Source organism: Numida meleagris, chromosome 2 (genome assembly GCF_002078875.1).
Source record: "Numida meleagris isolate 19003 breed g44 Domestic line chromosome 2, NumMel1.0, whole genome shotgun sequence".
NCBI lineage: Eukaryota > Metazoa > Chordata > Aves > Galliformes > Numididae > Numida > Numida meleagris.
In genome coordinates, this window is record NC_034410.1 from 104,705,314 (window position 1) to 104,732,063 (window position 26,750).

Here is a 26,750-nt window from a genome sequence, read left to right on the forward strand (position 1 = left end):
ACAATTTCAAAACAACATTAACTGGAAAGCTTCAAGCTTCTCTTGGATACAAAACACAAACTTGGCACTAACAGGTCATAAATTAGCAGGAAAGATTTCAACATTAACAACGTTTATGAATTTGTTGCTTGAAACACTATTGCTCTAGACTCAGCTCAAAACTATAAAAAGAAAAATAACTGTATACCTCCAACAAAGGCATTTCTTCTGTAATAATGGGATCTAAACGTCGATCAGGTCCATACTTAATCGATGTTTTTTCTTCTTTTGTGTTATTAAGTCGTGGCCCTTGGATTTCTAAGTCTTGTCGTCCTCGTACAGATAATCCATTGGAGACAAATTTCCCTGAAAGAATTTTAAACGCTTTTTTTTTAAAATATCTAAAGTCACTTCTTCTGAAAAGTGATCAGAACTTCCCACATTCTGATTTTTTTTTTGGGGGGTCACTGTGAACACACAGCACTCACTGATTAAACAGCATCACTGACAAAGAACTACTGTGACACAGAATGCATTTTTATTTAAAGTTAAGAGAGCCAGATACACAATGCTGAAGACTAACTCTGCCCTCTACATTTGACTATAATTGTTTACAATCCTGGCAGCAAAGAGTATAGGGACAGACTGGGTGGGTAAACGGCTGAGTGAACGTGATTCATTTATTTAATTTCCTAATTTCCAAGCTAGAAGAAAAATGCATCAACTATTTCCTTTCAAAAATAGGCCACCACTCTTCAAATGATTTCTATTCCATAGACTCAGCCATAAGATTTCCAGTTCAGAGATAGCTAATCAAGCTTCATTATTTCTTTTAGATACTTTCAAGTACGTACTTTAATCCTCATTTAATTCAAGTTCTCTTTAGTGTCAGATGAACATCTCAACAAAGCAGATTAAGCAGCGTGCAATTGAAGAGTTTTATATTAACGTATAAAGAAAATTTTAAAAAGTATCAGTTAAATTTAAATGTAGCTATCTATACCAAGAACTTTAGTGCAACACTGAGACAAAAGTTGAAACAAAGTGGGGGGGAAAAAAATGGCAAAGGAGTCAGAACTTGTTACAGATATCCTAGATGGAATGTTTGAATTTTGATTCAGAAGTTTCAAAATTTCCATAGATTTAAAAGTAGCATGAGAATGCATTTGGCAGGAGTTACTTCCTTGGTCATGGAATTCCTACAGGTGTCAATTCACTACTTTCCTGTTCCAGTTTTTTCCCATTCCTGTGTCTTTATCTGAAGACAGACCTTGTATCGTAACAGTCAAACATTAAACAGGACTTAGTTCTATACTCCATGGAATCCACATCTCCCTTTTCCAGAGACACACTTGAGGGAATAACACACTTACCTGTCTGAAATCCAATAGAAGGATCTATCCCATCTAATGTCACAGTACCCTGAACAGTGCCAAGATTATAAACGACTCCCAGAATATGTAGCTCCCCTGTTTGATGGGGAAAGAGCTTTAGTCTCGCCTGTGGAGATACGTTAAATTTTTGTTGTTGTTGCTACTAAAAAAGTATTATTACATTTAAATGTCCAATTACTAAAGAGATTCATGGCTACTTTTGATACTTTATAGTTGCATTAGATGCAACCACATACAATAACCAAGTCATTTATTGGGAAGTGTCTGTTACATTAGGAAAGAATCCTAAATTGTAACAAAAATGAACTTGAACAGAGGCAGAATATCAGAATCGCTTTGATTGGAAGGGACCCCTGGAGGTCACCCTGTCCAACGACTCTGCTTAAGCAGGGCCCCCCTAGAGCTGCTTGCCCAGGTAGGTTTTGAATATCTCTGAGGGAGACTCCACAACCTCTCTGGGTAGCCTGTGCCAGTGCTCTGTCACCTGCACAGTAAAGAGTATTTTCTAATGTTCAGACAGAACATTCCATATTTCAGCTCATGCCCAATGCCTCTCATCCTATCACATTTTCCCATTGGAAATTTATATACATGGATAAGATTTAGAAGATCCAGTTCTTCACACATTTCCTAAAATTTACCATGAGTTCAGGTTGTGAGTCTGAACTTTACCCTATCTCAAAGTTTTAAAAACAGTCTTTTCAGAATTGAATGAAGTACAGTACTTACCACTTTTGTCTCCTCACTATTAATTAGAAATTCTGCAATTGCTTCAGTTCCTATCATATCATCACCACATGTTCCCTGAAAAGAAAAACCTTTTCAGATATTACTCCTGAGCAGAAAAAGTGTCATTAAATATTATTTATTGCAGCATTCCTAGAAAATTCAAGCAAAAGAAAGCATGAATATTTCAGATAGCAGACTGGCTTTCTGAATTGAAGTAGCAGCAAATGTTTACTTCAAAAAGAGATTTAAGACTTACTGGTGATTAGGAATGGCTCAAATTTAAATTTTCACTGATACTGAAGTATTTATTGTATCATTACAGTAGCAGTATAGACCAGAATAGAAGGTCAAACTTATGGTAATGATTAAGAGTTATTCACGTAAAACCTCAGGTGTCTAACCTGCAGAATGTCTATATAACACTACATTATGAAAAATTTTGTTTAAGAACCCACATCATTCACAATTTTACTGTAATACTCTGTATTAGAATGTATTAAAACCTTAAAAATATGGAATTTTTAGAAGAGACCTTAAAAGAGAAGTTTTGGCAATATTAGTTTAAGCGACAAATTAAACAGTACTTAGCAGACTACCCAAAATACTAAAAATATTAATTTTAAATTCCAGAGGTATCTAGATGCTCCTGTGCTGCACCAGCATCATTTCCCAGAACATACAGCCTTCACTACATTCATTGTAGCAAGCATAAGAAAGAGGCTTAGATAAAACATTTACTAACTCTGCGAGTCATTTCTGTTGGTCAAGGTGCCTATTTTGGCTTAATAGGTATACCGCACATACAACAAAATGTTGAAGTATTTTGTTTGCATTAGGCTTTACAATACTTATTACAGAAAAATTGCCAAATTGGTTGCTTTGTGCCCTGTAGATATGGGAAAATCTAAGTGATTCATAAAGATTCATAGTCCCTTACTTCCCTCCTCCCCCTCTTTTAAATTTACACTTAAATCGGCTGTTCTTACACTATGAGAACTTGAAAACTTAAATTACATAGATGTAGTTGCCAGGCTTCAGTTGAAAAAGACAAAACTCTTTTCCTTACCAGATCTTTTGCTTCTCCCTCATGTTTAGCACTGAAGTCTCTCGGCTGAAATTTCCACAGCAGCGAAAGGTCAGTCAACAGAAGTGGAACCTTCAGTGGGTTTCGGAAGGAGACTTCTACAGTTATAGGTTCTAGTAAAGGAGTGCAAGAAAATAATGACAATGAGCTACCTCCCACCACCATCTAAAAGTTCAATAACTCAAAAGGTCGACTGCATTAAAAACTTTGGTTTTGATCTACAACAGTACAGGAAACACTGCACAAATATAATCCAGGAATAAAGTGAGTTAAAGGAATAAATTCCAACTTTACCTTCTACCACAGCAAGTGGAAATCTGGAGTTATCTGAATAGCGATTTAAACAAAACTGTGTTGGCTGAAAGTTTGAAGGTATTACTCCTTTGTTGATCACAGACACAACCTGCTCCTCAAGTTCCTTCCACTGTTGTGATGACTCTGAGTCATATTCCTGATCCAGACTCACATGCGTTGCTGCTTGCTTTTCACCTAGGAAGAATAAGGCAAGCAGTGGCACTCAACAGTTGCAAAGAGGCCTGCACTAACAATTTGGTAGGTATTGTTAAAAAAAATTTCTCAGTCACCATCACTTTACACATTATTCAGCTAGTCACTGGATTGTCAGATGTTTTGAAATGCACATATGGAAGACAACACTGACAATGATTTGAATATACTTTCATTTGCAAACTGTGAAATCCCATGATTTTAGCATGCTATGTGGTATACTCAGCTTACAGTTCATTTTCACCTTTTGCCAGAGTACAGTCCCACAGTCTACATAAGAATTTCCACTCAAGATGCTTTCCATTCAGGAATCAGTGTTTCAAACATTTTAACCTAGAGAGGTTAATGAGCTTTAACCTGAAAGCTCATTTCTAGTACTGGCACTAGCACTTTACATTTACTAAAGTATTATAAATCCCTTTCATGAAGTTCATTACAGGTTTGCATTGAAGTATACAAGCTATGAAAAATAAAAGAATTCAGCACATTTGGCTATGTGGATTTCATATCCATACAGGAAGTCTGAAGACGTTTAGAGAGTTGATACTAACCTGAAGTTTTTCTTCTTGAAATCCTACTTAAGTTACTCTGCTACATTTGTTTTCATGTAACAAATCCTCTAAGAAGAACTTGCATATGCTTTAATTCTATAGATAAGGGATTTAAAGCTGTTTACAAAAAATTTTCTAACCTTCTGCTGGCCTTCGATCATGCCCAAAGAAAACACGTGTTGCTGAGCTGTTAATATATGGCAAAGGAAGTTGTGGTAAAGGACCATCAGGTGACAGCTGGGTTACGTTCTGGAGTAGAGGAGGAAAACAGTGTCACGTCTTTATATAAGTACCTGAGGTACATGCAGCACATTGCCAGTGTTTGAATGATAAGGAGACCAAGTTTTATGCATTCTATGTTTAAGCAGTAAGTACTTTAACTGAAATGATTCATTTCATATTAACTGCTATGAGAGTTCATTCTGCCTTGACACTCTTAAATAATGTTTTCTCTCAATAGTATCTTAAAGCTCATGAAGTCCTCACAAAAAAAAAAAGGGAATGAAGATTTGAATCCAGTACTCTAATCACTGTTGTGGATCCATGGCTCTTGCAAGCTTAATAATGCGAAGCTTGTCTAACACCATATTTGAAAAAGCTATGTTTGCTATACCACCACCATTATACAGACCTTCAGCACAGCTGACTTGTGGACTTAAACAGCAGTCTCAAAAAGGGTCTACCATGAGTTAGCAAACATGACAGGAATTCTATTCATAAGTTTTAAAAGACACAAAGTAGCTGCAAGTTGTGTGGAGTTATCACTACTAAACATCCTGTAAGGTGTATGGTATACTACAGTGCATAATCACACATGAACTTTCACATAAACTTAATCATTCACTTAACATTTTTTAAGATAGATTGATTTTATTACAACGTGGATAGGGAGCACTTGGTAGTACCAGAGGAGGTTGGCTGGATTCAACTCAGTTTTCTACAGCAATATCCATGCTAATCTCTTGCTGCTGAATTGGACAGGGGCTGTCATAAAGCATGTTTGTGGGCAAAGAACTGCCTGTTGGAAAAACCTGCACTTCGGAAGTGTGTTTGTTATTATCAGAAGTTATGACAGTTTTGTAGTCTGTCAGGTAAAAATTCGAGGTATCAAAAAATCCAGCTCCCACCAATGCACTAAAAAGGTGGCATTCTCCTGCTGAGACGACACTTCTTTGACAGGAAACAGAAAGCAAGACTACTGCCTATGAATCTGTTAGGACAACAATGAATCTATGTTTACCTGTAGAAAAAGCAATTCTGAGATTATTTTTATCTACTGAGAAAGCATATTGCCTTAAGCAAATAATCAAAATTCACCAGCTTTAAGAACATCCACTTTTCCCAATTCTCAGTACCAATCAGAAATATGCTAAGTGATAAATAATTGAAAGATAGTTTATAATTCAGAAAACCTGCTACTGCCGTGAAGCTTAACACTAAACATAGGAGAAATACGCGATAACAGGCATCATGAGAATCAAAACCAAGTATTTTATCAGTGGCACTGGCAAGTAACACATTTATCTAGACTTTAACAAAGATTTAATATCAAAAAACTTAAAAACCTTTATAAAGAGATGAAAACATAACAGATCCCTTTCCTCTAAGGGTGAGATCTGTCACAAGTTCCAATTCAGCCATGAACCTCAATATGAATCATTAATTGAGTAAAAACACATTCAAGGAGTCACACTAATACTCCAATGGCAATTAACTTAATGCACACAAGATACAGCAAGTTTGTTTTTTGAAATCTAAAGGAAAACAAACAAACATATCAACTGGAGAAAAAATCACCCTGGCACAAAGCAGGTATGGCAGAAAATCACTCAAAAACATAATACAGAACTACTGAAAACAGAACTGCTGACCACTCCAGGAATTAAAAAGAAAGGTTATTTACCTTATAAACATACAGATACTCTCTCAAAAAAGCTCCTTGCTGAGCTGGAGGTTGTTTGCTATCATTGATCAAAATATGTCTGAAAGCAGACACAGCATTATCAAGCTGATGAAGCGTAAATGACTGGCGACCGATAGTGAAGTTAATATGATCTTCTGCAAGAGACCAGCCTTTTCCTTTGTAAACCTGCATGGCTTGGCAGTAGCAACGCAAGGCATGTTTTTTCTGCAAGAAACAGCAAATATAATTATTAACCAAATGTTGTAATTGTAGCGCCAGGAGGGCTGAATAGCAAGTCAAGAAAGTATTTACCACCAACCCCACTATGCTAAGCATAGTGTTTGCAGAACTGTACCTCACAGCATCTGGTCAATGTTAACTTAAGCACAGAAGTATTGTTGGCTCCTACAGTACAGCACCTAGCTTGCACAAAGTTCATGTTTTCAAACAGTAGTAATAGGCAGTGAGTTAAATAAGAGAAGACTACTTTTAAGAAGTGTTTTGTGTTGCTTCAGAACCAACTCCTAGAGTCTGCAGAGCTCTATTGCCAAGCTCCAAGACAGAGCTATTTAATAGGTTTCATTCAGTAACTAAACTTTCATTTCCATTCAATTGTCATTCAATAAAAAAAACAACACTTAAGATAAAATGCACAGCAAGTTAACCACTAGCCCTGTAGTACATACAAAACAAAATTACCAATCATGTCAGCCATTGGGAGATAGATGCTTTGCTCCCAATCAGCTCCACAGTTACTTTCCTGTACATACATCAGGACCTGGGCATTCAATCCCAAACCTCGGGTTTCTGCAGAAGCAATCGCTGTACCAGCAAGTCTCAGCTTCAAAAAAAAAAAAGGGAACAACATTCCCTTATTCACAGCACTGATGGAACAAATCTAAAATATGTTCCAATAGGTATGGTGAGACAGCAGCGCGCAAGCAGCAATTCTTTCACATCAGCATATGTTACTGATACTTTACAATATGGTATTACAGTACGCAGCTCAGCAGCCTGTCTTCTCTTAAGTAGTTGTTAATATTTTGGTCTCTATAACAATGAATGCTGAAAAGCATTTCCTGGAAACCAGAATCCTTACAAGAATTAGACAAGCAACAAGAGAGCTGTTACACGAATATAAAGTCAAAGCTTTATAAAACTGCATGCAGTTTTCCAGTCAGAGAAATGAGATTTTAAAAAACTAAGAACTGAAAAAGCTCTAATCAACAGCTCCTCGTCAGTACTACTGTCAGACAGTAATAGAAAGGGAACCTACTGCAACAAGAAAACAAATTCAGGGAATACTCCTATTATTTTGGAGGGTGAGGGGATCGATGCAGAAAAAATAACCTTTCATAAACATATAGGGGTTTGTTATAATTTTGATGTCTGGATACTCTTGCATTATTACTGACTTGCGATACAAAACAATTTGTGTAACAGGTTTGCATCTTTTAAGCGAACTGAAATAGACTGTATTTAGTGGCAGCTCCATAACTGAACTCTAGTGACTAACCTCAAAAGAAATCAAACGCAAGTAGTTGTCTGTAGAGTCTACTACACAACTGAGACAAACATGAAGTGCATAAGACATGCTCAAATTGAGTTTATCACAGAGTTAAAGCTGCCTACACAGTAATACAAGTGAAAGTAGAACCAATCTGCATTGGTTTAATTGTTAATTGAGTCTAAGCAGTCATAACTAGGTGCCAGTTTGTCCTGTACTAACTATTCATACACATTGACCTCTCCACTGCACATAGCTAAGACACCAGGAAAACAGACTAAATTTTGTTATTATTGTAATAGCTGTTAACAAAACCCTAACTTCTGCAACTCATTCATCTTGAGATGCAAAATGCTACTTAATACAGTAAGATATGAGATTTTTTTTATTTGGGTATAAAATTGAAACCCAGAAATAAAAAAAACCATCACTAAATTTCAAGTCAGTTATCCTCAGCATCTCTTCAAACACAGATGTAAAAGATCAATGCAGAAATCATTTTCAGACAATCGCTGAGCTCAATACTTCTAACACAAAAACACCAGAAGCCAAGCATCTTTTTCCATAATAACATGCTGTTCAGAAGAAGTACAAAAAACTGATCATATTTTCTATGTGGAAAGGTAATACTCACCTGTCCCGCTTTACTAAACCTATGGCCAGCCAGAATCATATGAAATGCAAACTTTCTGACCATGGGACTTTTCATGTTTATAAAGCAATGTGCTGCCTGCTCTAACAGAAGTGCACTACGAAGATCTGAATCCTATTTAAAAGGAGAAAAGGAGAATTAGCCTTAAAGTCAAATATAAACGTAAACACATCTGTAGTCTTGTTTTAATGCTAACAGGAAAAAGTTGTCACTGCTGTAAAGTTCAAAAGTCTTTAAATTTGAACATTACATGTATGCATATAAAAGAAAATAAGACAAAGAATTCTTCCCCTTGTTACAGGGATAATCATTGTGATAGCCAAATGCGCTACTACTACTTCCCCAGTGGAGATTTATCAACCTGCTTCCTCGTGAGTGGCAAGACAAACACTTTCTGCCTCTTCAGTTACTAAGGCTACAGTTTCTAGCACCAATCTGAAGCGTTCTACCTTTTCCCCTCCCTCCCTCCGTAGATATTAGAAACTAACTGTAAGTTTTAATAGGATTAACGAAAAACAGGATGTAGTTTAGTGAATTAAGATTACAAGAACAAGGATTCTTTCTTATAGTGTACTACACTTCTTACCATTACCACCTTCTCCTCTCAAGCTAAAACAAAGCTATAATTACTCTAACCAATCCAAACAGACTCTACTTACCACTATTGAACTCTACTACCGCTAACAACAATGTCCAAGCATGTGTCTAGACTACAAATATACTTGGAGACAGCTTTGCAGTATCCTACAGAGACTTCCCTTGCTTCTAACAAAAATCAATGCAAGCACAGTACATAAAATTTAAAGTAGTAAAATGGCTCCGTACAACCTGTAGTATTTAAAGTCCTTAGTTCAATAACATATATGCTCACACAGAATTTTTGGTACCAAGTTTATGTTGAAAGGGCAAAAATACAACTACAAATACACTTGAGTGAATAACTCAACTGTGATGCAAATGTAACGCTAGTAATATGATAGTAAGACCTCTTCTGGACAGTTAGGCATTATTTCCATGCTTACTTTAAACTAATTAATATTGCAGAAGTGTTCAGGCTAACTTTCACCTACGCAGTAAGATTCTAATGATTCATGGCAACTAAGCTGCAGTTATAGCTTTGTAACTTGAACTATTGAGAACTCGTGATTACATGTGGGACAGTATTCATCAGAGGTCTAGTAAGTCACACCAATATTTTTAACCAGTGAGTTCTTAAACTGAACTTAATACATACAAAGCATAAGCAGATGTCAAATGCACATTTAGCAAGTGTTTAAAGAGTTGAAGCAAATCACAGTGTGAGAAAGAATAAAAGCACCAGTTCCTTCACTTGCAGCATAAGTCATTTTCTTCACTTCAAGCCTTATATCTGGTCATTTGCCATCGTGGATAGCAAGTATCTCAGAACAAGAATTAAAACGTCACCTAGAAGTACTTGGGTAGGAGGAGGACAAGAGTGGGAAAAAAAGTGGAAAAAGTTCCTGTTTTACCTCACTGGTTAAACGAATCAGAAGAGCAGCTGCTTCCGAATATTTGCTTTGACTTTTTAGGATTTCAGCACTAAGCAGTACACAACGCTCAGCCAGGACCATGTTCCTGAAGCAAAAACAATAATATTAATGAATACTTGTCAAAAAGAAACTATGAAAAGCTTTGCCCCTGCAAAACACATACTGACACTTTTACCATTAAGTTCATCGTCCTACTATAACAGGAGCATTTATTTCTTTTTACAAGTCAAAACGAGGAAATGTTTCTGGATGTATTATGTTTACAAAACACCAAGTAAAATAACGCAACCAACTAAATGATCTGACAAACAACAAGACAAACAACCACCAGAAACAAGTTTAATAAGTACTCTGTTAAGAACACCATGCATCTCCTTCCTAGGTAAGCTAATGCACCTTATTCTAAGAGGTTATCAACCTCTGATATTTTATTTGTCTGGCACTACCACTGTGCAGGGAAAGAAAGCTAAGCCGCCAGGAATTTCATCTTTCAGTGGGCTGGCATAGAAGTAAACAACATACTTGCAGATATCTCGGTAAGTCTGAATTGCTGTTTCCATATAATGAGCAGGGTAAGGCCTAGGAGCTCCTGGCTGAAGAAAAGCTGACACTGCTGCCATTTCCTACAAAGACAAGTCAGCACAGTCACTACAGTTGTTCTCAACAAATTGTAAATACAAAAATATTGAGAAACACATTTCAACAGCTACTAGCTCAAATATCTAATCAGTTGCTGACATATACTGTGTATAGCACATTTTTATAGCTGATAAAAGGTTTAATACAATTGTCCATTTATGGCTCTGCTTGGAATTAATCAGACAGCAGCATAAGTTACGCATGCTTACAGAAGATTTTCAGTTGATAGCACGCAACACTGTGAAGAAACAATGACTAAGTACTGCTTTCTAAGTCCAAGAGTCAATTTTCTATTGCAGGAATAATTTTTATGATAACATTGCATCTCTTTTAAAATGAGGATCATCTAAGTTTTCTTAAAAGACATTACACTCTTCTGCTTCCAAGGAAATCTTACTTTTGTTCTGCTCTAATAGCTCCTTTTTTTTTTTTTATGGGGACAGAATAGCAAAGTTCTTCTACAGCAACTAAAGATAATAATTAAATTTTGAAATGTAATAAGAGCTCTACCAGCCATTCATTAAGAAATTAAGATAGCTTCTGAGATCAGCAAAATGCAGTGCAACTGTCTGTACTGCAAAAATACACATCTACATAATGGTTTTAATTCAAAATAGGACTGTGAAAAGAATGCTTTCACGGATCTACAAAGTAAAGTATTAAATTTGAGTTAGCCAGACTAAAGTCCAGAAAATAGCTTCTCAAAATTGTTAAAACTAGTTTCTTGTTTTCTCTAGTGTTCCGACTTATCTCACTGGAAATTATTCTAGTCTCGTATCTCCATTCACAAGGAGAATTAGTGAATGAGAATGTTACTGCTGATAAACTACACTGTAAAGATGCACCCAAAGTACATCCCACAAAATTCTGTAATTAAAAAAACTGGTACACCACCACAGCTAGGGAGATGTACTTGCCAAGAAGTCAATGTTTTGCTGAAGTCTAAAAGTAGCACTATAAAATTATTTCCCACTTAAACTTGTCTAATAACTCAAGAATAAGATCCATTTTTTCCTGGAAGCTGCATTGCAGATATTCTCCTTTCTGTATTTCACATTTTAAGGATTAAATCTATTTCATGATGGGGAAAAATTGGAGCAGCTACCAGTTTTGAGAGCACCTTAGGACTTATTGAAGATACAGCAAGTTCAGCAAAACCCTTATAGATTTGGAGGTGGAGAGAAGGGATTGCACTTTGTTACTTTCAGATAAATAATAGAGATTACTATCAAAACACATCTAGGTTATATGAAGTACCAACCAACGCTCCAGCTGCATAAAGCATTGCCTGATCATTTAAGAAGTCCTTCTTGGCTGTATGGTAACAGCTATACGCAAGTTCATAGTGTTGCACCAAAAAGCATAAGTCTGCCATTTTCCGGATTTGAAGCTCTGGTGCTTCTGGGGGATACCTATGAATACAAATATTTGAATGTAAAGTCGTAACTGCAACAAGTAGAGCAAGGTACACTCTATTCTCATCTTAATTTCTGTTCAAAGAAAAGGAATAAAATCAGCATTGCTTCAACCTTACCCAAAAGTAACTTGTTAAGAAAAGTAAAGCTACTTCATTTCTGCCATGCTAATTGGTTACTTGGTTAATCAGCAAGCAAGCAGTGAAACAAGATTTCCTATCCCACTAACTTTTACAAAAAGCATTCCTCTGAACAAAACACTAAAACAAGTATGCAGTTATCACTGAAACTGCTCAGTATTATTAACTGCTAGAGCTAAAGAAATCTGTAAGAGAAGGAAAAATAAAACTTTACAGACTTTGAAATTAACAATAGCTCGCTCGTGAGCTCTAAGACAAAGCACACAAATTTAAAGTTATATGCAAGCTTCAGGAACGTTGAGTTTGGCTAGGTAGAGCCCAAAAGCTATGGAGATTTTGGTGGTTAAGATCAGACAGTGAAAAGAGTTCTTCCCATGATTAGAAACAGTCATTCATGAAGAGAATTATATTAGAAAGCGTACAGAAGAAATATTCTGGTACAATTTAAGACACTTATTTAGTGTAAAAACAGCAGCATGAAGTATGATATGCCCCTTAATTTACTTTTAAGACACACCTGCAGAAGTAACGTATTCAATACTCAACTGGATTTATTTACATAACCACATGAACAGGCATAAGAACACCTATTACATGGTGTTTGGCTTAAACAACAAAAAAGACTTCAATAGATTTTTAAATCTCTTATGGGAGGCCGTATTCTTCCATTTATCAGTATTACTCTGAAAAATATGTACTTTGTACTGTAGAAAGGTTCACTGTAAATATAGCAGAAAGATGGCTCAGTAAACATTTTCTCTTATCCTTTTTAAGTTTTTGCTATGCCTTTATCATTCAAATGTAGGCATTGCGCTTTATATGACTCCTCCACCATTCCAAGCCTTTTACAACATTGCTGCTTCAGCCTGCTTTGCAGAATACCATTAACACAGGCTTCCACTTGCAAGAAAGAGGGAATTTCCATTTTAGATTTAAAGGCAATGACTGAAATAACTTACAGCAAACCAGAAGTATTCTTCAGTTCATTTATGCTTTTCTCTGGAACCTTACTGCCACTAAACCATTTTTTAGTAGCAGAAAACAATGATCGACTCAAGCCTTTCCTGGATATTAACTGCAAAGAGACAATGAATTAAGAGCACTGCACTGCAAAAGAAATATAAACGTAAGTTAAGCCATCTACAAACTCAAGCCTTATGAAGATTCCCTGAATTCTGTGTTGATTTCTTAAAAAGCAGAAGAAAAAAAAAAACAATAAAACAACACACACACTACATTGAGTGAATCTCCGACAGATTCAAGTTGCAATTCACATATGGAATGAACCTCAGCTGTCTGAAACTGACTATCATTGCTGTGAGCTTCAGACATGAAGATCTTAAACCTAGATGATCTTAAAGGTCCCTTCCAACCCAAACCTATGATTCTATGAGATTTCAATAGAGAAAAAATGCAAATATTTCAAGTACATGCTTGAATCTAACAGTGTGTCTATTTTCTGGTACTGGTTTAACCTGAAATCCACACTAAATATGTATTTCAAGAGAGAACATTCTTCCCATCACCACGTGAAGTACCACTACATTGCAAACAGAGGGAATTACCACTCCCTTGATCTAATAAAGCCACATTTCTTTTTAAAAGCAATATAAAAAAAGCTTTAATATCATGCTTTTCCTACAGTTATTAGAAATATATTACTACATTCCAACCCATAAGGCTGTTTGCTATATGTTTTATTTGATCCTAAAACTCTTACAGTGTAAGACAGCAGCCAGCACACACAAAATCCCAGAACTCTTATCAGGGAGACTGTGTAGTTTTCAGTGTGAGGGCTGTCCATACTATAGTTTAACTAGACAATTCAGTTAAAACAGAGACTTAACAGGCCGATAACAGGTCAACTGCTAAATACAGTAATTTGGCTGTACCAATTTAAGTCATTCCATTGCTCCAGCCCTCTAAGACAAAACAGAAATGAAATACTTACAAAATAAAGGATCTTACTCTGATAAGAACAATTTTAATGCATGCCCTTGCCTTAACATAGGCGTGACATTAAAGAGATATCAACCTTCCAAAGAAAGAATCCTAGGTACCACACTTCCCAAAAATATAGTTTGAGATGAATTCTCAGCTACTGATACCGAACAGAATAGAATGATTTAGGATGTCCACGCATTACTCTTGGAAATTAAAGTATGCAGCTTTTCTGGAGACAATTATTAATGGAGAAACATGTCCTAGCTTTGGTAGGGTGTTCAAATGTTGAAACAAAGAGTACATTTTATTCCTCATGCTTGAATATTCCAATAGAAACAAAAATTTTAGAAGCAAAGAAATATCCCTGTAGCAGCTCAGGCAGCCTTTAACAATGAGCCAACTTGCAATGAAGTTCTGTTGGCATAGGTGTTGTTTCAGCAATGCGTTGTTTGTCTTTAAAGAAAACTAAACAAATCAAAACTTAAATCTATTTCTCTTCAATTTTCTTACAGCTTTCATTAAGATCACTGAATCATTAGGTGCACAAGGAAATAATAATTTCAGAACAGACTGTTGGATAACGAGTTATACCACCAGTGATTTTGATTACAAGACTAAATGCTTTTAAGACTTGAACTGACCTGATCATTAAGTTGCCGAATTGTCTTCTCTATATGTGGCAAAAGTCCCCTAAATGTGAATTCCTGTATGAACTGCCTAATTCGATCATGATCTGTGAGTGTTAAACAAGCACCACGAGGCGTTCCAGAGTTTGATTTCTTTGACTCCTGCAATGATGCAGTAGCCTTCACATAATCAGTGCTATCTAAACTGCTGCTAGGATGATCCAGTTGAAGGGGATGAGTCTTGAAGTTGTTTGACAGGCCATCTATAAAAAGATTGAAACATCAAAACCCTTGTAAATATGAAGTTATTTACATATTTGTGGTTTTAAATGTCATTTTTATTTATTTAACTTCCTTCAATGCTTTCCCTATTCAAAATTCCGCTAGGAAAATAATGAAAGCATTAAATTCAAAGTCAAACATTTCATGAAAAGATGGAAATGCAGCAATTGCTACAGTGGATACACTGGATCAAATTGCTTCTGTATTTCTATTATAAACTCTAGTTCTCCATGTCTTTCTTTTCCTTTAAAAAAGAAAAAAAGTTCAAGTTACACCATAACATACTAGTCTGAATTTCAGTTGTTATGAAAATTAACCACTTAATTCTATGCTGATTTATTGTCAAAGTTTGGGAGACAATATGCTTAATATTACAAAAGACAAGTCTAACACATAAATATCCACCTCATTTCAATGAAATATCACATGAGGTCTGTCTCCCAATTAACATCAATTTAGTAGATCAATGACAGTGTTTTGCCTTGCTTACATGAGGTTACATACCTTTGAGCATCTAGAAAATTACTTGTAATTACTTAAGAGAAAATAAGCACTGTTTGCGGTTACTATTTTTCCTTCCAATTTCAGTTTATAGACTACCCTACGTTTATTCTATACCTTGATTAAGCTTGTAGATTTGAAACATTTATCTTCATGTATTACTTTTAAAAATTATTCATGAAGTTTTAAGCCAGTTTAACACTTGTAATGTAGCACTGTATTTAAGTGCACATCAGAACTTGACCACCACTCAGAAATGATGACTATCGCATGCAAGGCAGCTCTATAAAAGCTATCCCTTTACAGTTTTGAAAGTTGTAAAAATACCTTTAATTTCATTATCTAAGCCATCTGATATCAAGTGGTCAGTACTCTTGTTTGAAATGACAGTATAAGGACAGTCTTCGTAGCAATCCTACCAGAAAGGAAAAAGAAGTTAGGCTAGGAATATGAGAACATCCTTTGAAAAAAAAAAAATCAGTAAACAGCAGCTGTTAACTTTAAGTTCACTAGATACAAAGAAAGCACACTCAGCTAGATGTTCAAATATATTCACTGAAGCAGCTTGTTGAGTCCCTAAGGTCCCATGCTATTGTAAAGATAAAAACTATGATTAACAACAGAAAGCAAGTATCTTCCAGTTTGCTCAAAATAGCTACACTGTCAACTAAAGCAAGCAGCTCCATAAACTGACTGGAACCGTTACATGACAATGCCTACAGCAGTAAATATATGCTCCCTAAAGCAACTCCTGAACAAGCTCATAAAAGAAAAAAAGCAAGACAATGTGGAATAGTTGACATGGAAAATAAATAACTAATTTATGGTGGAACACTACTGACTGGCCCTCTTAACAGCTTACAGAATACAAACAGCTTTGACTTACTACTGCCAACCAGATTTGGTAAAAGAACTAACACACTTTTTTTAATCATATGCAGTTAAAAAGGCAAGACATTCAAAAGCAAATTTAGGAGGAGTATTTTTGGTCTTGAAGTCAAAAATACAGACTTCTATGACAAACAGAAACCAATACTCTGAACTAGCATACACTATCATTTGCCACTCCTGCATATGACAGACTAGATATGACTGCAAGAAATTACCACAAAAAGAGCCACGCAGCAAACTACAGGACAGTAGGAAAACCAAAAATTTTGAAACTGAAGAAATTAATCAAAATGGGTGTATGAATGGACACTTCTGCTTTAGCAACTGCAGGCAACCTCAGTAATTTATTATTTCAGTTTTCCATTCATTCTGCTATTTCAGGCAGTCTAGTGCTCCTGTGCCTCCTGCAGTGACTTTAAGGAGCACAGAGGACAGTTCTTTCGAAGAAGACTCACATCCTCACACAAAGTTCAAGTTAAAAAAAAATCTAAATTTCACACAGCTCGACTACCTAGTAGCCTATTCCGTAGAGCCACATACACAAAACTAAACAAAAATTTAACACAACTAAAATAAAATCACCAAGGGCGGAAAAGACCACTAAGATTATTCAGTCCAACCATCCACCAATATTTCCCCATTAAGCCATGTCCCTCAGCACATCTAGATGTTTCTTGAACACCTCCAGGGGTGGTGACTCAATCACCCCTCCCCCAGGCAGCCTGTTCCAGCACCTGACCACTTTCAGAGAAGAAATTTTTCCTAACATCCAAACTGAACCTCCCCTGGCACAACTCGAGGCCATTCCCTCTTGTCCTGTCACTAGTTACATGGGAGAAGAGGCTGATCCCCAGCTCACTACAACCTCCCTTCAAGTAGTTACAGGGAGCAATAAGGTCACCTCTGAGCCTCCTCTTCTCCTGAAGAAACAATCCCATGGGTATTTGTATGCACCTTATAAGTTGTTTTTGAAATATTGCAATACCTGGTTCTGGATGGAGTTTTTCTGAAGGTACTGGCTCCAAGGGTCTGGTATTTGTTCATCTGTTCCTCTGTTAGATACTCGAGAATTTATTTTAAGCAAATAGCAACCCTGAGTTCCGTACCTCTGCTTCATCTCTTCATAAATGGAGTCAGCTCTGAAAAAAGAAACGATAACATCTAGCCTATCTTGATATTCAACCAATTCAATTTTAAGTGTTTACCACAGCAAGCTACTCTAGACTACTGTCCACAGGATTTAAAAGAAGAAAAATCATGTTTTCAAACTGGTGCCTAGCGCAAGAGTAAAACCAAAAATCTCTGAGAACTAAATCAGTGAGCCAACAAAGAAAGCTTCTACTTCAAGAAGCCATGACTAATTCTTTTTTATCTTATACAACACAAAAATTAAATAAAAAATACTTCTTAAAGAAGACTGCCTTATAACTGCATAAAGTAGATTATGTTGCATGTCTAATCTTAGCAGGAATTTATAAATGCAAGCATTTCAGTCAGATAGTTTACCTGAAGGAAGATGACTTACCTTTGCTCTTCACCTGTGCTTACATCATGCAGTAACACATAGTACTTGAGTGTGTTTGGTATAAACCATTTTGGATAAGAGTATTCACTACTATGCTGAATTCGATGTTGTTCTTGCGACAGCTTCAGAAATTGCTCCACAGGCTCTGGCTCACTAGAAGAAACTACAAGCATACCTAAACTCACGTTAAGGACATTTACCAAAAGAACTCAGGAACAGTCAGTGATGATAAAACAGGCAGTGTATAAAATAAAAATTGCACACAACCTATTTATCTTATGCTATTAAAATACGCTACCATAAAAGCATGTGTAACTTGAATTAGGTCTAAGTCTCAACAGAAGCAGTATTTAGACAGTCGTTTTACTAACATTTGTAACTGAAACAGGAACTTTGCTCCAGTTCTGAAACTGAGCCCAGATTTAAGCTGATACACAACAGCTAGTGCTTTAATATTTCAGATCCAGATCACACATGAAACCTGTTTTTTTGTACAGATATAACAGAAGTTCACTTCCAGTGTACTTCATTTTCAAATGCTCAAAGAGAACTGTAACCTCATTAAGGGATCACCTGAGCAACAATAACAGCCACCATTCATAAACACAGCAACACCTGCTGAGTAAAAAGCAGATGCGTTCCAATTTTTACCTTAATGCACCTCAATTATCACTAATAAGGAGCAGCCTGCTCTGCCACATCTGTTCAAACTAAAGACATTAAGTCAAAGAAGACAGAAAGCAAGCTGTACTTTAAATGTTACCACAATGTAGTAGTCAAGGGTCAGAATCTTTTTTTTTTTGCCAAATTAATTCTGTGCAAGATTCTCACAAACAGCGACCAACATATCTATTCCACCACAGCAGAACAGCATAATAGATTCATAGTAATGAATTACTTATTAATTAGAAACAGAGTAAGCGTTATGAAACCCACAGCATTATCCTTATTTTGAAGCTTAACACCAGGTACAACATAAAACAGTGTATATTTTTATTTTCCCCACAGACAAGCAAGTCAGGGTTAAGTTATGGTAACAAAAACGCTGTGAACACATTTAGGCATCTTTCCAGACTTCTTTTTGCCCCAAACAGCTGAAATCCCTTTTTTTCTATGGCACACCCTTTCCAACCTCCTCCCCTCCATCTGCTAGCAATGCTGTAAAAGGCTGCAGGTACATCCCAAGCACACTGATCTTTGTTGTGCCTGAGGTATAGCCAGCAGATACCTAAAGAGCTATAGCAGAAAATATTTTAGGACAAGTAAGTTTAAGTTATACATGTATAAGCTCAGAGTTCAGTTTGACATACAAAGAAGTGTGGGTTTTACTACAAAGAACCCTTAACAAAATTATCCTGTATACTCAGACATATCAAAAAGGGTATATTTCAAAACACTGTGGAAAAAAGCCATTCTAAAATTTCAAAGCCTCCTGCATTACTGCAGGCAGTTCTACAAGTCTTCACTAAAGAGGTCTGTACCATCCAAAGGATACACGCAACATAGTGGTTTAGGAACTCATGGTCTGATGCAGGCATGGACTGAAGAAAGCACTCTCTGTACGACTCAAACCAAGGAGTAGTAGCTGAAATACACAATAAAGCAATACCAAATTTAATTATTTTGCCAAACTTCTGTAGTCATCTATAAAAAGTAAACATGAAATACTACACCTAAAAGTAAAAAATTGCAAACTCTGACAAGGTTTGCATGGCAAAGAAAGGAAGAGAACAATCTAAAAAGGAAACATCAAAATATACACAAGGAAGAAAAATTAACTCTTTGAATCAAATCCTGTGAAACCAAACAGCATCTTAATACCAACTTCTTCAGTAATTAGGCTCACCTATCCAGTTATTGTAAGAACTCCTTACCAACCCTCTAAAAATAGAGGCTTGGGAAAGTAAAAAATACAACATTCTTCTATCATTGTATTTGCCTACTCTAGGAATGTAACAACTCAGAAGCAAAGTCAAAAATTAACTGTGTAAAGGCACCAAGAATTACCAAAGCCCTATCCTGCCAGTTTTTCTGAAGCTTTTTGAAAGCATTGTGACTTGGCTTGACAGCAGTCCTCTTCCTCATCCTGGCTAAAATAAACAGCAACAGTTTAGTTGTCAGCTGACCAAGTAGAGATCCAAAAAGCTAAAAGCTCAGATCTATGCTGTGCCGTTCATGCCTTATTATAGTAACCTGTTATGTTCAAATGCCCTTTTACAATAGAGACTTTAACATTTAAGAATATCATCTTAAAGGAAGTGAAGCACGTCTGGGACATGCAAAGAACATAAGAAACTTGTCTGATTCTTTCCACAACAATAGAGCCATGAAACATTTGCTCCTTTCGGAACTGTTTTACGGTCATCTTAACTCTGCATATCTTAGAGATAAATTAGTCCATTTTTAAATCACCTGACTTTGCACTGAATGGTCAGTAAACTCACCTGCAAACTAGAAAACAATAACTGGTACAGAAAAATGCATTAATTTCTGAAAGTATTTGTTCTCCTTACAGAGCACCAAGAAAACACGAGTTGAATCAGGCAATATAAAGACTCTCTAAAGCTGACCTCCTCCTGCCACCTTCCAAACCCTGAATTTTCTGGCCAACTTCAACAAACTGAATTCAATTTATATGTTGCAATTATCTTCCAGCGCACTAACTTAATGTTTTGCTTCATCTTATGTTGTCCAGCCATATTCTATTAGCTTCACCCACAGAAGAGTCAGATATACTCACACCTCACAACTGAACTCAGCCTACTATTCAGTACATCTAACATTACAAGTAGACCTGTAGAAGGCAAGTTTCTAGCATTCATATTTCATCTTTTTAACTAACTCTTTGATTTATGGTATAAAAAAGTTTTTGGTTTTACTAAGTCTATTTTATATATACACATGTGTGTATACACACACACATGTATTTTCCAGGTATTTGAATAAAGGAAAATACAGTTTGTTACTAAAACAAGCCACGAGAAAATGACTCATGCATATTTTTCAGAAGTATAACAAAGCCTTGCAGTAATTAGGGTTCAAATTAAACAAAGTTAAACTATTAGGGTAAAAATTATAGAATATAAGTATCATAGGATGGCTTGGCTTGGAAGGGACCTTAAAAACCCATCCAGTTCCATCCCCTGCCATGGGCAGGGTTGCCAACTACTAGATCAGGCTGCCCAGGGCCCTATCCAACCTAGCCTTGAGCACCTCCAGGATGGTGCATCCACAGCTTCTCTAATTCACATTCCAAGTTAAACCAAATGTTAACTGCATTTTAGTTGATTTCAGTTTTCCCTTCCTGTTGAATTTAAGTGAAGAAGTTTAAGAAATCTGACAGATCCACAAAGGGGAATATACTACACTTATTTTTCACCCCTTCAAATTCAGCCTAGTAAATGTAACTAATTCCATCAACATATCCACAATAAACTTGAAAGGTATTCACTCAGGGCTTGTAACCATTTACATTAGACATTTAAATAAACAAGCACCCTATTCAAAATAAAAATAGCATTAGAGAAAAAATTCATATATAGTATTATACACTGTCACACAGGAACACAGACCTGTATGCTTTTCAGTTTTCCAGTGTATGTTTACAGGGGGCTAAACAAGAGGAGCTAAAATTTAAGTAGCTTGCTAAGTTGTTCAGAACTGTTCAGAAAGAAAATAGGTACTTTCTGTTCATACAAAACAGCTTAAAACTAAGAAGTCTAGTTCATTAGAAGTAGTGTTTTCAGTTTAGTTTTCTTTAGTCACCTCACTAAGCCAGATGAATTTCATGGATACCAGTATTCTAGCACATTCAGAAAGTATTTAGCAGCATGTCAATGGACACTTTTGAAACGATAGCTATTACTAACTCAAGGCACAAGCTTTACTACTGTTTAAAACTGAAAAACACCAAAAATCTGGCCATTTTATAGATCACAACATCAAGCTTCGCGTAAGTTCAGAGGTCAACAGCCAACGCATTTTGATAGAAACAAGTCCTAAAGATGCACTGCAAAGCTTTTTGTTTTTAAGGAAGTCATACACCAGAAAGAATATCAGAGCAGCAGAGACACGTGTGCTCTGATACAGTTAATAGTTCAGTTTCAATTTGTAAAGCACCACTATCCAGTAAGAGGAGAAAAAAATCTATGGAGAAGCAGGAAAACGTGTTTGAAATACAGAACAGTGACCATAGGACCAAACAAGGCAGTGCTTTTACAGCATCAGATCACTTCCCTCACCCCACCACCACACACTCACAGGACTCTATGGAAAGGCCAAATGATTTAGGTTAACAGCAGTAGAAATACAACTAAAAGAAAAATTATACCACCACCGCCAGCATCTTTGATTTATTTATTTTAGGAAAAAATTGGAGGAACACACATCTACGTCAAGAAAAGTGCTAAACAGTTGTAGAATATGGTAAGGAGAAGTGGATGGGGCACACAGAGAAAGGAATAAAGGGCAATTTGGTAAATTGGCACCAACCACAAAAGATACCTGAATAAACCGTGGATGTGTTCAGCTCCATCAATGTTTCTTTCCAATTATTGTACCAAGGGACACTAGCTTTAACTGAGCGATCTGATAGAAAAAACATGGTATTATTACACTAAAATAGGTCAGGTTCAAACACGCTATTGACTTTTACGCTCTGGTAGCATGAAGGAGAAAAATCTATACCATTCAGGACCATGGGGGACTGAAGACATTTAATTCCAGATAACCGAAGTCTGGAACATTTCGGGCTCCTCCACATTTCACAATGTGAAATAGAGTTATATGTAAACACATTTCTATTTTTCTAGTAGGAGTAAGCTACCAATTTCTGAGATCTCTCAGCCTGTGATAATACAGTTAAGAGGCTTGCTGCTGGATGGTTGCCTCAACATTCTCTCTTCTATCTGTTACATTCTTGCATTGCTGAATGCCAGAGTTAGCATCATTCAGCCCTAAACAAACAGTCATGGAAGTGACGCAGCTGAAAGCTTATTTGGAAGAAAAAAGATTCAGCCTTTCGTGGGATCAATTTCCTTTATTCTCCATATGCACCAGTACATGGCAGAGGTATGCATGACTGAAGGTGAGCACCTTTTCAGCAATGAACCTGATCCATCAGTACAAGATCATGGAACGATGAACAAAACTATCAACAAGTGTAACAAAGAATGGTTGTAAACAATCAAACCTATTTACCACAGCCGTTCCAATACTTTTTTTTTTTTAAGAGCAGTTTCACACTCTCAGTACAGGACATACTCACACCTGGCCTTGTTAAATCATCTCTTTATATATTCTTTCTTAATACGTTACACTTGATCATTATTAAAGATCAAGTAAATATGTTTCAATACTACTGACCCAGAAAACTGATTTACCACAAGAAAAAAAACAGCAAATCTGATCAGAGTATTCCTATGGAAATGTGACAAAAATATATTTGTTTTCTGGTCAGGAATGAAACCTTTCACCAGTTTCTAATAAGATGCTCTAACAAGGTAGAAAAAAAATGTTTCTTAGGAAACACAATGTTTCCTAAGTAGAAAAACAACTATCTGACAAGCTAGACTTCCACACATGCTCCTACAGTGTAACAAGAACCAAATTTCATCAAGTACACTGTGCTTGTGTTTCATGCTAAAGCCCTAAGGAAGTGTACCACAGAACTACAAAACTCAAGAAGTGCTTCAGCGTTTTTGTATGCTACTGAACAGATTTTAGTCCCTCCTCCTTCTGTCCATTAAGCACACAGTCAGTCTGAATGGAAATAAGAACCTATTCACCGAGAGACAATATGGCCATGTGTGAGAATTATTTACTGCTGCAGCCTCAGATATGGTAAGGAAAACAAAAGGAGAGGTACTTTCTTCCAACACTACAAAGAACGGCATGATAAAGTCACTATCACTCTCTCCCCCTGCTTCTAAACTGAGGCCATTAGAAATACTAAGACACATTCTCTGCATTAAAACAGTTCTGCTTTCCTGGGAGTCTTCCATACTGCAGAATTCAAACATACAAAAATTTCTGTATTAAAACAGCAAGCAAATAATCCAATCCTCTCTGATAAGGAGGCATGGAAACTAGAAAACAGCTCTCAAAAATAAGAGTCTTCAGAGACAAATCTTTTCTCCTACTTTTGATATATCAAATCAAGTTGAAGATGTAGCTTCTCATGTTAGGAACTGAAGCTGTAGAATTATGCATTTTTCATTACCAACCAACATTAAAAAATATGACATCAGCCACTAACCTTCATGAATTTTCTGTTAAGAAGTATGAAAACCCTCTGTCTTTTCCTATAACAGACTCAACTTCCTCACTGCATGCCAAACTACGTACAACTAAGCATACGTACAACAAATGCCTCATGTTTAAATAGGGCAATGCATACATGCTTTGAATTAAGTATGTACTCAAAGGCTTTAATGGATTAGGGTCTTAATTGGGAGGAGTTTAATCTCCTCAACTCTCAAGATCAGATCTCAATTGCTATTATTCACTACGTCTTACCCCTGGAGATTGGGAAAAAAACATTGTTAGACTGTTCTTCTAATCATTTTGACAGTGAAATACAAAGCTCTGAATTCAACAGAAAAAAAAAGTGCAAGGCATAGAATTATTCATTTTTCCTCAAAACTTCTTTATACTTCAGCTGTTTATGATGACTTTATGTACTCTAAGCATTAAGCAGGAAGGGACAAACAAAATAATCCAGGAGGTCTAACTTCAAAGTAAACCCATGCATTAGTAATAACCCCGTTGGTATTCATCCAACCAAGGGTAACAGGTTAGTATCTCAAATTTGTTAAAAAAAATAAGTAAAGATCCTCTAATCTGATAAGCTAATTAGAAAACCAAACTGAGATTATTTTCTATAGCATGACACTTCCACATAAGTTCGCAGGAACTACAACACCGGGAAACAAATTTAACTTAGGAATTATTAATAGCATTCAACTATTCTTTCAAAGTGTATAAAAACAAAGCTGAGTCCATTTTTATACTGAAACTTCAATTATCAAAACTGATCAATCCTCAAAGCAACTTTACTGTATGCTACAAACTTGATAGCAAGATTAGAAACCTTACAGTAGAATCTAATTTGAATTACAGAAAAATACGGTATCATTACTTACCACTAATGTTGAGATCATAATCTCCAGCTGTGATTACGTTAGCTACTAGTCCTTCAGCAGGCTGACTGATAGACACAACATCATTCAGAAGCTTTCGAATGGCACCATGCTGAGGTGGGTGAGTAATGATGTTGTTGACAGCAATCTTCAAATTTTTAATTATGTGAAGCTGATTATTAGGATCTCTCATGTGAACTAGAAGAAAAAATTGGAGTATCGTTGTTAGAATAGTTACCATAAATTAGCATTTCTCCAGCAAACTTTCTTAGAGGTTTCTCCTTTAAACTTCACTATCAGTTTAATATCTCAGTCCATAATATCTGAGTATCAAAAAACAGAGTAGGGATCACCTTTAAATGAGTGTTTAAAACCAGAAGGAAATGATATGAGCACTAAATACTGGTTTCAAAATCATGCAGAAGTCTGCATGAAATAGTGGATTATTGCATGCAGCCACAAAAACAACACCCTGACAACACACGTAAAGTGTCCATGGACATAATTTTATGCAAGAACCACAAACAGACAACAAGTGTTTAAGTTAGCACAGAGAGGTTGTTGTATAGAGAAAGTTAAGTAGATGTTTGCCAATAAACAATACTCCAAAAGATAAGCAGATACACTATTAAAACGAGCCTTACATTAACAGCAATCCATGGTTTATGCTGTCTGAGCTTTGTGTTACTTATCCCCCAGAAAATTTTCTCTCTTGGGGAGGAGAGACTAAATGAGGCTTTGAGCACCCTGGTCTAGAGGGAGGTGTCTCTGGCTATAGCAGGGGGGTTGGAACTAAATGATCTTTAAGGTCTCTTCCAACCCAAACCATTCTATGATTCTACAGACTTCTCTAAGAAATCCACCAGACAGAGAACATCGTGAAAAAAAAAAAAATAGAACCAAGCATCTGAATTCCAGTGCCAAGCCTAAAGAACAAGTCAGCAAAGTTCAGCAAAGATGATTAACAAACAAGAATATTTCTCAGAACGTTAATGTTGAAGTGGCATACAAATGCATATACGTAGTTTCCTTTGTTTTCCATATATTGAAAGCTAAACCATCACAGGCAAAAACGACACTTTCTTCCTCTAATAATATGGAATTACTTTTAATCGCTACATTCCTGCTTTTCTTTTGTGGTTTTCTGGTTTTTTTTTTCTGTTTGCTTTTTTGTTCATTTGTTTTTGGGAGGGGAGAGTATGGGAGTGAGCGTCAGAAGACCTCTCAGTCTCCCAAAAAGCAAGAAAACCCTTCACAAGAAAGTTAATTTTTACACTTACCTATCTGGCCCACCTTCCAGCGTTAAGGTCTAGCTCTTTGATTCCTTTCTGAAAGATGACTGGGCTACAATCTCTTTTGTATCTTACAGACAGCATTACATTTTACCAGAAGCAATAATTTCAGCTTCATATGACTTGGAAATGCACAGCTCCATTTGCAGAATTGTAGATTTTTCTCCCCACCGTATCAGATAGATGAATTATTAATCCTCAAATTATTAACACTACAGCCACATGATTACTGAAAAGATTAAATGTAAGAGGAACCAGCAGGGACACAGAACTAAGAAACCAATTTGTCTTTACCAGTGCAGCAATAAGAAAACTCATTCTTGCTGTCCCTCCTAGAACAGAATAGCTACTGGAATTATACAAATCCACACACAGCATATAGATGACTCTTTTGGCATACATGCAATCCTAAGAACTAACAGAAAGAACATACTTGGATGTTCAGAATTCTTGCCTTAATCCCTAATAAAAATCTTATATTGTAGACTTCTGAAGGAAATATGTAACAAGATTTCAGAAAGAATTTTATCCAAAGTAAT

At 36.2% G+C, this 26,750-nt stretch overlaps 1 protein-coding gene across 4 annotated transcripts in view; it reads right to left on the reverse strand.

Moving 5' to 3' along the window:
• TRAPPC8 (trafficking protein particle complex 8) overlaps positions 1-26,750 on the reverse strand; it is a 50,642-nt gene that overhangs the window by 19,759 nt on the left and 4,133 nt on the right. For 2 of the 4 annotated variants that reach the window (XM_021388847.1, XM_021388846.1), the window contains exons 2-20: positions 24,923-25,117; positions 22,284-22,367; positions 19,276-19,365; positions 17,781-17,955; positions 17,241-17,394; positions 15,692-15,779; positions 14,597-14,844; positions 12,971-13,086; positions 11,718-11,868; positions 10,340-10,440; positions 9,797-9,902; positions 8,289-8,420; positions 6,148-6,372; positions 4,385-4,493; positions 3,481-3,675; positions 3,169-3,299; positions 2,103-2,177; positions 1,353-1,479; positions 188-345 (exon numbers count right to left, since the gene is read on the reverse strand). In XM_021388847.1, coding sequence (XP_021244522.1) covers positions 188-345; positions 1,353-1,479; positions 2,103-2,177; positions 3,169-3,299; positions 3,481-3,675; positions 4,385-4,493; positions 6,148-6,372; positions 8,289-8,420; positions 9,797-9,902; positions 10,340-10,440; positions 11,718-11,868; positions 12,971-13,086; positions 14,597-14,844; positions 15,692-15,779; positions 17,241-17,394; positions 17,781-17,955; positions 19,276-19,365; positions 22,284-22,367; positions 24,923-25,117 — 2,660 coding nt within the window. The remainder of the gene's footprint in view (positions 1-187; positions 346-1,352; positions 1,480-2,102; positions 2,178-3,168; positions 3,300-3,480; positions 3,676-4,384; positions 4,494-6,147; positions 6,373-8,288; positions 8,421-9,796; positions 9,903-10,339; positions 10,441-11,717; positions 11,869-12,970; positions 13,087-14,596; positions 14,845-15,691; positions 15,780-17,240; positions 17,395-17,780; positions 17,956-19,275; positions 19,366-22,283; positions 22,368-24,922; positions 25,118-26,750) is intronic. The other 2 variants (XM_021388849.1, XM_021388848.1) reach the window with 1 other exon arrangement.